This window comes from Protopterus annectens, chromosome 4.part0 (genome assembly GCF_019279795.1).
Source record: "Protopterus annectens isolate FY-2018-M chromosome 4.part0, PAN1.0, whole genome shotgun sequence".
Taxonomy (NCBI): Eukaryota; Metazoa; Chordata; order Ceratodontiformes; family Protopteridae; genus Protopterus; species Protopterus annectens.
This window is the reverse complement of record NC_056733.1, coordinates 232,838,360-232,856,586: the sequence shown is the minus strand read 5'-3', so window position 1 is coordinate 232,856,586 and position 18,227 is coordinate 232,838,360. Positions and strand designations below refer to the sequence as shown.

The window sequence follows — 18,227 nt, the reverse complement described above, 5'->3', positions numbered from 1 at the left end:
CACAAGGTACTACTGAAGATCAAAGAGGACCGGCCAAGGATCATCCTGATAGCTCCAGACTGGCCGAGGCAGCATTGGTACCCATTACTGAGGAGTATGTCTCGGGAACAAATATGGCCTCTGCCCCTAGTTCCCTTACTGCTAACACAGAACAACTTCAAAACCCTGCATCCAAACCTGAAAACGCTACAGCTAGCTGCCTGGAACATTGCATAAGACAAAAGAACCCAGATTTATCTCAAAGGGTTAAGGACATTATCTTGGAGGCTCGCAGACCCTCAACAAGGAAAACTTATTCAGCAAAATGGAAAAGATATCTCATTTGGAGTGCAGCAAAAGGAGAAAATGTGTCACTGGCAAACATAGCTAACATCCTGGAATACTTGGCAGAACTTTTCCACAATGGTCTGTCCTATTCTTCCATTAAGATTCATGCATCAGCTATTTCAGCAGAATACAACATGGATCCTCCAGTCTTCTCACATCCTCTACTCAGACAGTTTCTGAGAGGAATTAAAAATGTAAAACCACCAAGGAAGCCACCATTGCCCGCTTGGGACTTGAACTTTGTGCTAGAAAAGTTGACACTCCCTCCTTTTGAGCCAGCAACAACAGCAGAATTACAGTACTTATCATGGAAAACTGCTTTCCTGCTTGCAATCACTTCAGCAAGAAGGGTTTCTGAATTACAGGCATTAATGGCAGTACAGCCCTTCCTTATCTTCCATCAAGATAGAGTGTCCATGAGAACTAATCCTACTTTTATGCCAAAGGTGGTCTCCAGATTATCTTTAAACCAAGCTATCCACCTGCCTACATTCTTCCCCAACCCACAGAACAGGGGAGAAAGGCTATTACATACCTTGGATGTACATAGACAATTGCGCTACTACCTGGACAGAACCAAGAGCAATAGAAAACTGACCAGTTACTGGTAGCATATGCAACAGGAATGGAAGGAAAAGCAATTTCAAAACAGACAATCTCTAAGTGGATAGGAAATTGCATTAGATTTTGTTACTCTTACCATGGGAAGACAACTCCAGAAAACATCAGACCTCATTCCACAACGGCTACAGCCACTACTACAGCTTTTTTACGAGGAGTGGCTACCAAAGACATTTTAGAGGCTGCTACTTGGAGCTCCGTGCATACATTTGCCAAGCATTATAATCTACCCTTATACTCCAGATCCCGAGCAGGTTTTGCCACTGCTGTTTTGCAAGGGATCTTAACTACACCATAATCTTATTATTACCTCCTCCCCCAGTTTGGCTATGGTATTCTACCCATTTGTTAGGACTGCAGATGCATCCTTGAAGGACATAGTACAGTTTTGTACCTACCATAAATGTAGATGTCCGAGAGGTATGCATCTGCAGTCAGGATTACCCTCCCTCCTTGCCCTCTGTGGTACTCCTAGGGTATTTGCCCATCTTCTAGCTAGCTGGGGGAATCTATTATGGTGTATTTGTTTGTATATATGTACATACATGTTTATTTTTATTTGCTCTCTGTTATTTGGAAACTTTTACATTTATCCAAATTTAGCCTTCCTAGAGGGCACCTGGCATCTGGGGCAAGAAACACTGAGGAAAATGGCGTTGGTTGATACCTTTATACCCGAAGAACTGCAGCTATGACGTCGGGTGAAGTGCGACATCAGCCGAGGCCAGACCCAGACTTTGGAATCCGGCCGACCGAAGGGCTGCCTGAGGACAGGACAACCCATTTGTTAGGACTGCAGATGCATACCTCTCGGACATCTACATTTATGGTAGGTACAAAACTGTACTTTTTTATATCTTGAGGAATAACATGTAAATCCACTCCAAACTCCTATTACTAAATTCATGTCTTCCATTCCAAATATTTTCATAAATGTCTTCAAAAATCTACCATCCTTTGTTATACTTTCCTCTTTGGGCCCCCAGACACATCTTCACTGTTGCAAATCAAATTCCAGTCCCCACCTATATTAAATTTCCTTGTTGAAAACTGAATATTTCTCCCAGAATTTTTAAGCTTCATTGTAGTGGTTATGTGTGGGATATAAATACATGCCAGTGTAATCCTCCTCCCTTACCAGTAGCCCCTTGCACTACAAATTTGCCATTACCTTTTTTATCCTCTTCTATTACTATTGGAGCTCCTCTTGCAGTTAATATAAGCACTCCTCTTTTCCTTTGTCCCAGATATTCTGGTGGATAACCATCCTGAAAATCTTTCTTTACCAAATTCACATTTATTTCCAAGTGTGTCTCCTGTAACAGCTATTTCCACTCCACATTTTTTATTATGGTTCACTATTCTTTCTTTTTTATATTTATCTGTGAGACCATTGGCATTTAAAGACAGTACAGAAATAATCATTGTATTAAAAAGTTGTTATTCCCACCTTTTATGAATAACGCCTTTTTGTCTAGTTCCAGCTTTTGTGTTACACACATACTCTCTTTGGCAGGTTGAACTTTTATATAGTTGTTTCTTGTCTTATCCATTTGAGCCTGTATCACATCTAACAAAACTTTTTGTTTTATTGAAAGCCCTCAAAAAAAAAAAAAAAAAAAAACCAATAACCCCCTAAAATCTGTTAATGTAATACTAACACAAGAAAATATGTACATCTTCAGATATTGAAGATTGATCTCCTAATAGGAACAAATGTCACAAACTGACTGCCACATTCACAGACTTGAGTTAAAGTGAAAAAAGGGTTATCCATGCTAGGACGCATGGTGCAGCCTGTGCTTCTATTAAGTGCTAACAGTGGAAAAGGTCTCACAGGTACAGTCTGTATGTGGTCTTTATTACCAAAAGAACAAGAAGGAGAATCTTCTGTTTCTTAGCTCAGTTTTTGTTGGACAGACTTTTGTATTTCCTCCTTAGCATGTACTTGATCAAAAAATGTTTTTTGTCCCTCCAGGAAGAATAACTTGAAAACAGCTAGATACAGCAGTTTGAATCTCACACTTGCCTCTCAACATAGCCTGAATAGTGGAATGAATTTCCTCCTCTTCTGCCTGGTGTACAATGAGTAATCATTCTCCAGAAACACTCTCCTGTTTCCTACTTTTAGTATTTTGTCGGCCTGCCACAGTTTTGTCAGAATCAACTCCTCCTTTTGGTAGGATTGCATCTTTACTTATCTTTTAAAAGTCTAGGTTCCTTTCTGAAAGCCAGGTTTGGAGCTTACACACAATGTGCTCTTTCAGCTAACAGCTCCTGCTGTGGAATATCAGTCCAGTTACTTATTTGTGCTTTCATAAAATCAGTGCAGTCTGTTCCTTCTAGCTTCTCTAGTATAACTGAAAATCTCAAGTTTTCCCTTTGTGCTCTGTCCTCTAATTCTATTATTTTTTTAAACATCTCTTTTTGAGCAGTCTCATATTCAGCTAGTGTTTCCTTCATTTCAGACTCTGATTTTTGCAGCTTTCTTACCTCATCTGAATATCTGTTTAAAACTTCTTCCATCTTGCCTTTTGTTGCTTGTGTTGATATGCTCCATCAGTGTTTTGTTTATTTTAACCAGGTCTGTGTGTAGCTATCTTGTATCTTCCTGTAGGTGACTGGAAGTCTCATCTGTAGGTTGCACTGGTTTTTGCTGAGCAGCTGCAGAACATTCTGCAGTCAGTGTTTCTTCCTCACTTTTTGCAGCTGTTTTTTTTTTCCAGGTGCTCTGTATTTTTTTTCTGGCATCCAGGTAGTGCACTTGCTAGCCAGTTACTGAAATTTACCCATAAACATAAAAGTCTACTGGCCTTCTCTCTTGAGTTTCTGTTTTCACTTTGGGAGAGCTAGAGATAAGCTGTTACTCAATGTGCAGCCGTTTTGGAAGTCTCTCTTACTTTTTAGCTTCTTTGGCATTCTTCTGTCCTACACTACCCCTGACACTGTGCCACTTGGTTTTAGTGCCTGTGATTCTAGCTTTGACTTCTCATTCAGACTTCCCTTGTCTTCAACTACCCATCCCAGATATTTGATGCTGTTAATTTGTTCCAGTTTTCCCTTCTATCCCAGTTCTCAGCTTCTTCTGATTTCCCAAATTTGCTGCCATTTCAACTCGTATCTGTACTCCGTTTCATCACCTGTGCCATCAGTGTTAAATTCCATTCCCTATCCTTTGTTGAAGTTCTTGCTCAGAGTTTGTAATGCAACATCATCTGAATACAGCTTCTTCTTTGATCTGCCCCCTCCCACCTATTTGCTTATGTAGTCTATGACAATGTGGACTATTGCCAGCTATGCCAGGAGAAGTAGGCCAGTGGATGTGTAACCTATGCCACAATAGCTAGCTGGAATTTTTTGTAAAGAATTTTATGTCATTTGTATATCAATCTAATTTGTACAGATGCTTGTGTTGAAAAATATATTTGTAAATCTACTTGTGTTAAAAATGTGCCAACAGTGGGTCCTGATTGTATTGTAACTGATTAAATGTATATGTTTTAACAGAGGATACCGGAAGAGAAGAGGTTAATCTCAGTCCAGCTAACTTTGAAAAATAGTAAGAAATTAACTTGTTTAATTTAGGCCTTGAAGATTGTGCCTTACAGTTCTGACTGCAGCTAGAGACTGTCTGTGCCAGGGAATGGTTTGTTAGCTCCTGTAGGAAGAGTGGAAGTATTGTATGGTTTTATAGCTTCCAGATGCTATAATACATTTCAGCAAGACTCTATCTTGTGTGTATGATAACACATATGTGCTAAATTCTGATTCAGTTTCTAGCAGTGGGGGTAGCATGGGAACCCAAAGTCAGATGACCAGATGTATGTGATGTCATTATGTAATCTAGGACAAAAAATATTTTAATACCAGATGAGAGAGAGATGTTAGAGCACTCTGTTTTTGGAAAGTGACAAAGAAAGACCCCTCACCTACTTTATCTTGCCTTGACCCAGTAAGTAAACCAGAGAATAGCAATTCTTTAGATCTGTCAGGAAAATGTAGTGAGCTTAGTTAAGTACTGTTTTTTTCTGTATCTGGGTGAATCTGTTCATCTATGTTATTTTAATATTTCTTGTGATTGAAACTCTGGTGTTTATTGTAAACAGATATTCCCTATTTTCATATTATTTTATTATTTATTTATTATTAAATATATTTAAACTTTATATTGTGGTTGGTCCTTTAAGAATGTTGTAACCTTTTAGAGTACTTGTATCTATTCGGTGACTCTGTGGCCACCCCTGAAAGCCTAAGTGCATTGGTCAAACAGTACCATTTCTATTAATATTAATTTCACTCCGTATAATTGGGTACCCTTGTAAGAGCCTTAGAGTAGCTGACTTTGGATTGTCTGGTACCAGTAACTAGTCTATAGTCTGGGCAGAAGAGGGTATAGCTAGTATATCTGTACCAGCCTTTCCCAAGTGTGTGTGTGTGTGTGTGTGTGTGTGTGTGTGTGTGTGTGTGTGTGTGTGTGTGTGTGTGTCAGCTGCTTGGAGCAGGACCACAAAGCACTGATTTTACAAAGAGGGTGCTGAAGGACTTGGCTTAGACACTTGGCTGAGGACTCAACTGTACAAGTATGCCAATGGGGAGTCTTATTGGGGGCCTGGAGAGAGAGAGAGAGAAAAACAAACCCTGACCCTGGAAGACAGGCCCCAACCATATAAAAAACAGCCCCAATGACTTCCCACTACAGCTGCCAAACAAATCTCTCTTGGCAGCCCCCTTGGAGGAAAACTGGCACTTTTCTATCACAATTGGCATATGATCACCAAAGACAAATGGGTTCTCAACATTGTATCTCAAGGTTACAAGTTCCACTTTCACACTCTGCCAAGGTTAAAAGGAATGCCAAATCTTCCACCAAATCAATGGGCAGAGGCTCAAAAACAAATTACAGCACTCATAGATATGAGAGCTATTCAAAAGGTACCATCACAGGAGTAAGGACATGGATTTTACTCAAGACTTTCTGGTTCCCAGAAAGGACAAAGCCTGGAGGCCCATTCTGGATCTTTCTTCTCTAAACACTTACCTGGATGTTCCGAAATTCAAAATGTTGACATTACAGCAGCTTCTTCCCATGCTGGGCAAGAAAGCTTGGCTCGTGACCTTGGACCTCAAACAGGCATACCTGCATGTCCCTATCAGACAAAACTGCAGAAGATACCACAGATTCATAGCTGGTTCAATGCACTACCAATTCTCTGCACTGCCCTTTGGCTTATCTACTGCGTCCAGGGTCTTCACAAAGTGCCTGGCACCAGTAATTGCATTTTGCAGACATAAAGGAATTCAAATTTATCCGTACCTGGATGACTGCCTGATTCAAGCAGAGAGCAATGACATTCTTCTAAAGCATCTGGCGTTTGTAAAACAGTTATTAAGTTGCCTGGAGTACACAGTAAACGAAAAGAAATCAGAACTAGTGCCCTCACAAGAGATTATATTCCTGGGTGCCAGCTTGAACACAACGGCCCAGATGGCTTATCTCACACCAGACAAGCAAGGACAACTGACTCAATACTTTCAATTGATGGCAACAAAGACCCAACTCCCTGCAAGAAAAATTCTGCAGGCCTTGGGTTACATGGCATCTTGCATACTACTAATTCCGTATGCCAGACTGCATATGAGGAAACTACAGTGGTACCTAAAGAATGTATGGTCTCAACACTGTCAAAGTTTGGAAACAGTTATACCACTAATTCCTTGCCTTCAACAGGTGTTTCAGTGGTGGGCTCAAGCTCGTCACCTCAACAAGGGACAGCCTTTTGCACAACCCACAGCCAGGCAAACACTGAAAACAGATGCATCGGATTACGCCTGGGAAGCACACATGGCAGGCAAATGTATTCAGGGCAAGTGGCCCACAGAACAAAGGCATCTTCACATCAGTCAAAAAGAGATGCTAGCTGTACAAAATGCCCTTATAGCTTTCAAGGACCTGCTGCATCCAGACAACTACTACTAAAGACAGACAACACCACAGTTATGTGGTACATAAACAAGCAAGGGGGCACTCACTCCTACCCCCTCTGCAGACAAGCCATGACCTTGTGGAACACAGCTATAAACTATCAAGTTCATCTGCAAGCACAATTCCTGCCAGGAGAGAAAAACACACTGGCAGATGGCGTAAGCAGAAACATCATAGATCCCCACGAATGGGAATTGAATCCACAAATATTCAGAATGATAACACTGAAATGGTGGAGCCCGGACATAGATCTGTTTGCATCCCCAATGAACTGCCACCTACAAAAATTCTGCACAAGGAGTTACCATCCACAAGCATGGAAAGTGGATGCCCTCTCATTCAGCTGGGAGAACCTACAAGTATACGCTTTCCCACCTCTACCTCTCCTGCCAAAGGTACTCATAAATCCCAGGCAAGAAGAGACAAAGATTATCCTGATTGTACCAGACTGGCCACGCCAGCACTGGTACCCAATCTTAAAGAGCTTAGCACAAGAACCACCTTGGATTTTTCTTCAAATCCCACATCTGCTGTCTCAGCACAACAATAAAGTACTACATAGCCAGCTGAAGACCTTAAACCTAGCTGCATGGAAGTTTCCTTAGTCAAGCAAGCAATGCCTCTCTCCAAAGCTGTTATGGATGTCATTCTGGAGGCCAGAAGGCCTAGTACCAGGAAAGCCTATTTGGATAAATGGAAGAGATTCTGTGCCTGGAACGAAGCTCACAGCCTTGACCCTCTTGTCCCAAACATTCCTCAGATACTACGGTACTTAACTCAGATGCTGGACAAAGGCCTCTCCTTCTCATCCATCAAGATCCACGCATCTGCCATCTCTGCTCATTACAACACGGATCCACAAATTTTCTCTAATCCTCTGTTAAAACAGTACCTCAGAGGGGGTAAAAACATCAGACCGCCCCGTAGAGCACCTATTCCAACTTGGGACCTCAACTTTGTTCTGGAAAAGTTAACTTTATCTCCTTTTGAGCCAGCTAACACAGCCAAATTAAAATATATCTCTTGGAAAACTGCTCTGCTCCTAGCAATAACATCAGCATGAAGAGTTTCAGAATTACAGGCACTAATGGCAGTGGAACCTTTCCTCATTTTCTACCAGGACAGGGTGCCTTTAAGAACTAACCCTACGTTTATGCCAAAGGTGGTATCCAGTGTGGCTCTAAACCAAACTGTTCACTTGCCAACTTTTTATCCAAAACCACAGAATAAAGGAGAGAGACTACTGCAGTCTTTGGACATTTACAGGCAGTTACGCTTCTACTTGGACAAAACCAAAGCTTTCAGAAAATCTGAGTAATTATTGGTCGCATGTGCTGCAGGAGCACAGGGAAAAGCCATTTCAAAACAGACTATTTCAAAATGGATAGGACACTGTATACGTTTCTGCTATGCACACCATGGGGAACCTGTACCTAGCAGCATTAGATCTCACTCCACCAGGGCAACAGCCACTTCAACTGCCTACCTCAGAGGAGTACCTACCAAGGATATTTTGGAAGCAGCAACTTGGAGTTCTGTACATACCTTCACCAAGCATTACCATCTGCCTCTATACTCTAAATCCAGAGCTGGCTTCGCCACTGCAGTGCTGCAGGGCCTTATAGCCACCCCTAATGCCTTATAGAACCAGCCACCCTACCTCAGCTTTGAGATTCTACCCGTGTAATGACTGCAGCAGTGTAACACGATGAACATAGTACAGTTTTGTACCTACCATAAATGTAGATGTTCAAGTGTATACACTGCTGCAGTCCAGGTTTCCCTCCCTCCTTCCCCTCTTACTTGCTGGTACGTACCTATGCTTTCTACCCTTTACTACCTATGGGGAGTATTTGCTGGTAGCTGTAAGTTGTTGTTTGCTTTTCTTATGTATGTTTTATTACCAATTTGAATTGCCTACCTATTTAGAGGCACCTGACATCTGGGGCAAGAAAAACTGAAGAAAATGGCGTCGGCTGCATCTTATATACCCCTGTCGCACTGACGTCAGGGAGGAGGCGACAGCAACCGACGCCGGACCAAGACTTAGGAACTCAGCCCAACTGGGGAACCGCCTGACGGCAGGATAACCCAAGTCTAATGACTGCAGCAGTGTATACACTCGAACATCTACATTTATGGTAGGTACAAAACTGTACTTTATACAAGTTTTTATTTGCCACTCCCATATCCCATATGTAAACCCTTCTGGTACTAAACACCTAGTAAATGTTATTCCTTTTCCTGAGAAAGGTGAGAAAACTTTTGATAGGTTTGGGGAAAAACATATACTCCTGCTACTCTTATTTTTAGAATTCTTAATCGATAAGATTATTAAAGTTTATGCTTGCATAATTTGAGAATATGAGGAACATTATAGCCACTTTTTCCTCTCTTGAGGAAAAATCTTTGAATAATCTTATTGCTTCTATGTCTTAGGTGTCTAAGCACTCGCTGAAGTTTATGATTCAGCTAATGCCTTATCTTTTGCAGCTGCTACTGGAACTGTGTTGAGAAGGTTTGATTAGTTGCATGCACGAAATCTATATGAGGATGTTAAGGCTGTACTTTTGAACTCTCCTTTAAGTAGAGAAGATGGTGTTTCGACCATCTGCTTCTGAGGCCCTGTAAAAGTGTGATGGGAGCAAGAACTGATTCAGGGGATACTCAGATTTTTCAGCTTTCCTTCTTCAGATTTATTTAATATTTCATGCCCACTTCTACACATTTTTTATAAAAAGCAAGTTAAGCAGCTACAGCAAGCTTCTGGCAAGGAGGCATCCGAAAAACAATGACAAGGGGGTTCTAAAAAGAAAATGGGGCTCCTCAGAAGCAAGGACAATTCAATAAGTTTGAATTTCTGTTGTGTCCCTCACACACACCTTTCCACCCTGGCAAGCTTTTACATCTCCCCAAAATCTGGATCTGTGTTTCTCTCTTTGACAAAAGTTTGTCAGACAGCTGGATTCTGAAAGTAATATCAGAGGGTGCAAATGACAGCAGAACTATCTTCATCCTTTTGCAGGAGATTCCTCATCATTCATCAGATCAAACTTATTTTTCACAGAACTATCTTCATCCTTTTCAGGAGATTCCTCATCATTCATCAGATCAAACTTATTTTTTTCCCTTCTGTCATTCAGCTTCTACTGACTTTTGAGGTAATAGAAGCTGCCCCTGTTTCTCTGATAGAGAAAGGGTTTTATTTCAGAATGTTTGTAGTGCCAAAGAAAGAAGCATGTTGGAGACCAGTCTTGGATCTTTCTTTTTTAACTGGTATATGAAAGTGTTTATCCCTTCATGACACCAACCCTAGAGTTAAAGGATGCTTATCATCACATTCCTATAGCCTCAGATTTTAAAAGTTTCTTAAAGTTTTGTGTGTCTGGATTGCATTTTCAGTTCCCCGAATTACCCCTTGGGTTACCCACTGCTCCAAGGGTATTCACAAAGTGTCTAGTCCTAGTTGTAGCATATTAACAGACTGCAGCCTATCCACATTTTTCCTTATTTAGATTATTTGCTTATCTTTGCAGAGTCTTTTTCAAAGCGTCAGGGGATACATCACTCTGGTGAGAGGGCTTCTTCACAGATTTGGGTTTCAAGAGAACAACCAACACTTTTGTTGTGACTTCTTCTCACAGGATTGTTGTTCCTGGGGTGTCTCCTAGATACTTCAGTTCAAATAACTTTTCTTCTACATGAAAAAAGTAGATTTTATTAGAGCTTTTCTTGAGTTTTTCCCCTTAGCCCAAAGCATTAGCAAGGGAATTTCCCAGGATATTAGGATTCCTGGCAATCATGATTCTCTTTATTCCTCTAGCCAGACTCCACATAAAAAAGATTCAGTGGTACGTAAAATCTGTGTGGTCCCAACATCAGCATCCCCTGACATTGCAAATTCCTTTGTTTGGATTTGTAAAAAGGGGGTCTCCTGTGGTGGAGCGACTACTTTAATCTGAATCCATGTCTCCCATTTTTCCTTCCAGCTCCAACACAGTCTAACAGATGCCTTAGATGTTGTTTGGAGAGGGGTGTCTATGGGAGTAAATGTACAGCGTCTTTGGGACAAAAGGGGCAAACCAAAACACACAAAACATAAGAGTAATAAAAGTTGTCAACTCTCTCAATCATCTATGGTCCCTTGGACCATTAAAATGTGACTACAGAGACAGTGATGTGGTAAACAAACAGAGGAGAAACCAGTTTGCACCCTCTGTACAGACAGTCGCCATGATAGCAAGGGATATAGCTTTGCGTACCAACTCCTCCTTTCTGCCCAAAGTCATTTCACAAACAGATATTAATCAGGCAATACACTTGCCTGTTTTCTTTCCAAACTTTAGCAATAAAGGCGAATATGTTGTACATTTGTTAGATGCTCATAAACAGTTATGTTTTTATTTGCATAGGACTATAGAGTTTCGGAAGGCAAGTCAATTGTTCATTGCCTTTGGAGGCCCTAGGAAAGACCTACCAGTATCCAAGGTTACCTTGTCAAAATGGCTGTCTGATTGCACTTCTTTTATTTACACCTCAAAAGGTATAAGTCCTTCCAAGCCTATTCAAACTCACTCAACCAGGGCCATGGCCATATCCATGGATGAGATTTGTGCAGCAGCCACATGGGCAAACCATCATACCTTTATCACCCATTACAAGTTGGATTTGGTCTCCAGGGGAAGAACGTCCTTTGGTTCGATTGTTTTGAGAAACATCTTCCCATGAGTCCACTTGGGGTAATGGTAACTGGGGACTCAGTCTCATATGTGATTACGATATGAAAAGTTGACCATATCAGATAAAGAAGTTATGTACTCACCATAGCATTCCATCTGTTTTGTCGATTTTTTCATCTTTCCTCACATCCTCTCCTTCCAACCCCCTTCCTTTATGTTTTCTAGTTGAAGGGGAAGTGAAATTCTGGTCATTTTTTTTTTTATTATCTCCAATACTCCAGAAGTGGTCTTATTAAAAATCTTTTCAACATTAAAGTTCAGTTCTTTCTTCTATGAGTATAATTCTAGCAAGCAAGATCTGAGGTAACAGGGAGAAATGCATTGTGGGTAAGGGGAGGTATCCAAGAGCTTAGTAACGGTCGAGATGGGTCCGATGGATCAGATTTGGACTCAGACCCATATGTGAGAAGAGATGAAAAAATTGACAGTACAGATGGAATATTATGGTGAGTACATAACGTCTCTTTAATTTTGTTTGACATTGTACAGAAAAGGCAGCAGGATTTTTAGATGCAAGAATGGTATATCATCAGCAGCTTTTGAGGAGGAGACCAAATGAAGCATAGATTTAGGGGCAGTGTATGAAGATAAAGCACTGAGTTCTGATTGTAAAAATTTTCCTTTTACAGTTTTGTGCAAATGATCCTGAAGTGTTTGTTCAAGCTGGCCTTCTCGCTCAGGATTACTGTGATGCTATTGACCTTAACCTCGGCTGCCCTCAGATGATCGCAAAGAGAGGTTGGTATTCTTGTTTGTTTTTATTTTCATCTCTGATTTGCCAGTTTAGCAGTTTTTCTTATTATTATTAAGCTGAAAGTTTTGTTTTTAGTGCACATTGCAGGCCTGAGTGTCTTGGCTGATTGGTTGAGTCCTTTGTAGGGAGGCTTGATATGTTCTGTTGTAGCAAAGCATTCTTGCAGTAACACCCTTAATGCGTTTTTAAGCTGCAGCAGTAACCAGACTTGTATCCGATGTGAAAGTGTGTTGACCGACACTTATTTGTACATGGATTCACTTTGTCCTTAACTCATTCCCTCCAGTACTGCCCTTTTGAGTGTGTACATTTAACTCCCAGTGGGTGTGTCTTGAGCCTTTAAAAAATAAAATTATCACCTAACAGTGCAAATGCTCATTGCCAGAGATCAAATACCAGTACAGTTGGGTTTGCCATCATGTATGCTTCACAATAAAAATTTCTGTTACCTTGTATGTAGCATGGTTTTGGACTGAGTTATTAACTCAGACATGAACAAGCAATATTTGATGCCTAGAGGCGCAGTAGGAAGTAACTGCAGAAATGTCTGGAGGTGCATTCGGCTGTAGTGAGTTAAGAGAATTCTACCCCCATTGTAGTTTTAACCCATCCCACATATTTTTGTCATATTGTCACCTAAATATTGTTTAATTCTCATAAACCATTCATTGCCTTCATTTTTTTTACATTTCTGATTATTCTACTGCCATATACTGCTTCTTTACTGCTGTGTAATTCTGTTTTTCCTTCACTTCATATTGCATTCCTATTTGTATTAGACTAACTTACCTTTAATTTTTCTATGAACTGTCTAAAAGTTCTCTAAATATTAAGTGATTTTCGCTTACATTGTATCAATTTTTAACCAATGTTTTATGTCTAATTTGTTATAAGTATTTGAACTGCAGATGGTTTTGTTTTATTTTTGAAGAGTGTACAATTATTTTTCTTAATGTTTTGTAATAATTTGGAGCTTTTCTCCCTGGGCCTCCGCTGAAAATGGGCTTCTACTCAGTCTGTTAATCAAATGTCAATAAGTTAGAGTGCATGTTACTTTATTTTTATTGGGAAAAGTGACTTTATACTACTTTTGAAATTTTACTAGTTTGTGCTGCTTAGTTTCCCTGGGAGAGAAGCACCATTCTTGGCTTGTGACCTTGTAGCAAACTACTGGTCCCGTGGTCACCTCTTACAGCCACAAAAATAAAAAGTTAACTAAAAACCTTTGCCACCACAGCAGGCTAACAGTTTGCCTCAGCTGCAGGTGGGTGACTGTGCTGTGGCCAAAGTTGGTTCCTCAGACCACTCCTCTTTTCCCCCAACTCCATCTAGAGTTGCCCATACAGCCACTATGGTCTGTGGTTTAGCCACATCCTGTATGGCTGCTGGTGTCCCCTGAGTGGGCAAAGGAGAGCCACCGTTGTCTGTGTTGGGTGTTTGCAATGTTTGTCCTAATTTTCCAGTCAAAAGGAAGCAAAAAACTAAACATGCATTTTCTCCTGCTTCAGTTTCACTGGACAGAAGTAGTTTATTAAGTTTGGCTCAGGGTATTGTTCAGGCTATTGACCCTTCTTATTATGTGTTTTCTGGTAAGAGCGAAAAGGATTCCTCTTTCCCCTGAAGTAATTCAAGAAATGTAATTTAGAGAGGAATGTGATGGGATAGATGCGCTTTTTTCCTCTCAGAATTTTATAACTGGAATTCGCAGAACCTCCTGCCATCTCCCCAGTGGTGTCAGTATTGGAGAATGTGTTTGTCACAGCCCCAGCTTGCTGCACCTAAAACAGCAGGCAAAATGTACAAAGTTTGTCAGTCTTTCAAATTTCTGTACACTCATCCCACACCTGAACCTGCATCTACCTCTCAACCTCTTAACATAAGAAATATGGATAAAGTTCAAAATAAGGGGGGGGAGATGAAAAATAAGGACAAACTTTAAATATTGAGCTTATGAACTTAGAAGTTGCTAGAGTTATAAATGTATTGTGTTGGTATGCATTTTCTGAAGGATATGAAGTCTGAAACTCAGACACATTATTTAGTGAATTCAGTCCTTGATGATTTGCCAGAAAACCACAAATTTTGTGAACAAAAGGCCAAAAATATGAGGCGAAAAGCTGGACAGTTGAGAGGTATGATCTATATACAGTCAGTCTAGCTGCTGGCAAGTATTTTAAATTCAATCCTTCCCTTTCTGACAAGGATGATAAAACAATTGATAAGTTTGGGAAAAAGTGTATGCTTCTAAAACTTAAATTTTAGAATTTTGAATTGTTAGGCTCTTGTGTTAGTTTATTCTGGCTAATTGTCAAAGAAAGATGAATGTTTTATCTACAGTTCCCTCATACGAGGAAAAAAAATTGCTTTGTGTGGTTTAGTTTTTTCTGTGCCTTGGGTCTCTACTCATTATTTAAAGTGTGATCTGATGTTATCTTTTCCAGCCATTCCTGAAAGGATGGATCTCTGATCCGATTTCAGATCTAGCCACAGCCACTTCCAAACTTTGTATCCGGTGCTGAGGTTCCCCCCTCTACCCATAAGCCCTGCGTAGAGAACAAGCTACCTGAGAGTCTGTCTTGCTGTTTGAAAAGCTACAATGGGTTGTGATGTTCAGGAGAGTCTAGTATAGAACCTTTGAAGATTTTTTTTCTTTTAAATACGTAATTATTTATTCTTTCAACCTTTTTCATAGTTACAATTATGCATCTTGTAGTTTCCCTCCCCCTTGTATGTTTTTTTTTCACTAATTCTCCCTGTATAGTTGCATTATCCTCTATTTTTTACTCTTTCCAATACTCCTATATGTATATATATATATATATATATATATATATATATATATATATATATGTATATATGGGTACCTATCAAACCATCGACAACTTAAAATAACGAAACTGACTCCACCGACAACTGAATTAACAGACAGGGGCAAAACGGGCGTTTACAAGGTAAGGGGTGTAAATTCGCTACTCAAGCCTACCATGGTTTAGGAAGGGTGGCAGTGTCATGCAACCATGGTAGGCATGAGTAGCGGAGTTACACCCCTTACCTTGTAAACGTCTGTTTTAGCGCTGTCGGTTAATTCAGTTGTCGGTGGAGTCAGTTTCGTTATTTTAAGTTGTCGATGGTTTGATAGGTACCCGTATATATATATATATATATATATATATATATATATATATATATATATATATACACATATGTATGTATGGGTCCACTTTTTAATTTTGAAATGCCATAATGTTGAGATTCATAAAATCGAACCCACAATTTTGAAATCAAAAAGTGAATAGAAAAAAAAAACATGCTAAAGAAGGTTTTTGCAGGGGGTCAAGCCCCCCTGTACCTTAAATATACTAACTCCGAGATCGCGCTACAGTGAAGAGAATGGTAATGTTCCCATTCTGCACTGTCTAGAGATCACCATTACTGTTCTCTTCGCTGTAGAGAGATTTCGGAGTTAGTATATTTAAGGTGTAGGGGGTACAGGGGGACTTGCCCCCCTGCAAAAATATAGTTTTACATGTTTTTTTTTTTTTTTTTTTTTAATTTCAAGATTATAAGATCTTGAGGTTCTCGATTTGGTGTTTAGAACTTCCAGATTTTGTAATATGGAAATTATATGTGTGTGTGTGTGTGTGTGTGTGTGTGTGTGTGTGTGTGTGTGTGTGTGTGTATGTGTATATATATATATATATATATATATATATATATATATATATATATATATATATATATATATATATATATATATGTATATGTGTATAGATATATATATATATATATATATATATATATATATATATATATATATATGTATGTATATGTATATATCAATTTTATATTTATTTTTCCCTAGGTACTTTGTTCTGTCCTTCAGCGTTTTGTCGGATAAACCATCTGGTTTTAAAAAGTGTATTGCTTTCCCGCAGAAGTTATCAAACGCCAGTGCACATGACAAATGCTATACTATCTCTGGCCCTCTCACCTAGAGACCTTTGCTCTATTTGTGAAGCGTTAGGGCAGAGAGCTCTCATCAGCAGGAGGAACAAACTTATTTTGAAGGGTCTACTTCAACAATCAAGGAAATGAGCCTGCTTCAGCTTCAGGGAAGTTAGTTGCTACTTTTTCCCCTTTCTTCTTGTTCAAAAAAATGCCGAAAAGAAGAAGACACACAAAGAGACAGAAAAGGACAAGTGCACAGGCATTTCCATCAGGACAAGTGTAAGTTTTCAAAAAAAAGAGGTATCCTGACCCAAAGACTTCATCGGCTCCAGCCCCTCCTGCCAAAATATTGAAGCCCTCTGAGCCAGAATGTTTTTCAGATCTAATAATCATTGTTTCCGCTAAGCCACCAAGATTTTCACTGGAAGATGACTGTGACTCCTATGCTCTGGTCTTCAGTCCTTCAGGATAAGCTGAGATATCCTTCCAGGCCTCCTTCCTCTATGTCTTCTCTAATGACAGCCAGGTACACTCGGAGCCTCACAGAAACGGACATGAACAGAATGAAGAAGCATTTCCTTTGGACCCAGATTCAGTTGGGGGTTCTCCTGGCATTGACCACTGCCAGACCTTGGAGGCATATTTTGCCCTGGCGATCCTTGATAGCTCCATCTTTGAGCAGTCCTCCAGGATCAGAGCCCTTGGATTCATCTTTAACCTAAAGCAGGACATTTTTGGAGCTGAGGCTTAATTCTTCCTTGACTTCAATGAGTTCTCTGACAAAGTCATCTCCGATGCACACACAGAGCTGGACTGTCAGTGCCAGGAATGATAGGTTGGAATTGGATCTAAAATCTTTGGATCCAGCTTTCTCTTTAGGACACTCTGCTCTGAATGTTTGGCTCCAGTGTCATCCCTGGATCCGAGCTGGATGAGGTCCAGGTTTGAACCACCTTCAGAGGTTTTGGCTGCAGAAGTGGGGCTCTCTGAATCTATCTCTGGCTTGGTGTTTGAGTCTTTCAAAAGAGTCCTCTCCCAGCCAGGAGGGAGATATCTGACCTTTCTTAACTGGATCCTACCCATCCAAATAGGTTCTCCCTGGATCCAAGGCCTGCGATTCCTGCCTCATCGGGAAGAAAGATTTGAGCCTGTGCTTGACAGAGAATTTTTCTCTGTTTCTGATTCCTGTCCTGAACTCCTACAGCTGCAGTCCCTTGGAAACATAAGTGTAGGCGGAGGCACTTAGACTCCCCCGAGGAGACTCTTACCACTGACACTGACTTCAATGAAGGAGAAGATTCTCCTAGATTACTCCATGAAGGACATCTCATTTGGGGAGATTCTGGTACTTCTTGGATTGGGGGTGTCGTCTCGGGACCCTTCCCCAGAGGAGAGATGGTCCAGCTATTTCTTGGGTGGCTCTCCTCATTGACTAGATAGTACACCTAATAATCTCTTTGCAGGCAAGGAAGGAATTGGACACAGCTGAACCTGTTGCTAAGTAACTTTGTAACTATTTGGTTGTTAAAGAAATACTCCATTGGAGCAAGGGTCCTGCTATAGATTCCATGGTAGTGGCAGTAGCCACTAAGAAGGAGCTGGTGGAAGAGAGCTCCTCTGTCCATCCATCAGAGTCTCACGTGCATTGGATAGATTTGGGAAGTGTGTCTATGCCTCATCTATCTTTCCAGTCAGAGCATTAAATTACCTGGCAGATGTCCCCTACTTCCACAGAGATTTGACCAAGGAGATTGCTAAATCTCTTCCAGGGACCCTGTCTGTGGATCAAAAAATGGCTATTGATTCACAATTTGCTACCCAGCAGTCCCTTTCCAGTACCTCTTTGTGCCTTATC

General features: G+C 40.4%; 1 protein-coding gene across 1 annotated transcript in view; it reads left to right on the top strand.

The window, feature by feature from the left end:
• DUS1L (dihydrouridine synthase 1 like) overlaps positions 1–18,227 on the top strand; it is a 1,030,374-nt gene that overhangs the window by 101,585 nt on the left and 910,562 nt on the right. Inside the window, exon 3 of the mRNA XM_044069730.1 lies at positions 12,300–12,408. Within this exon, the coding sequence (XP_043925665.1) occupies positions 12,300–12,408 (109 nt within the window). The remainder of the gene's footprint in view (positions 1–12,299; positions 12,409–18,227) is intronic.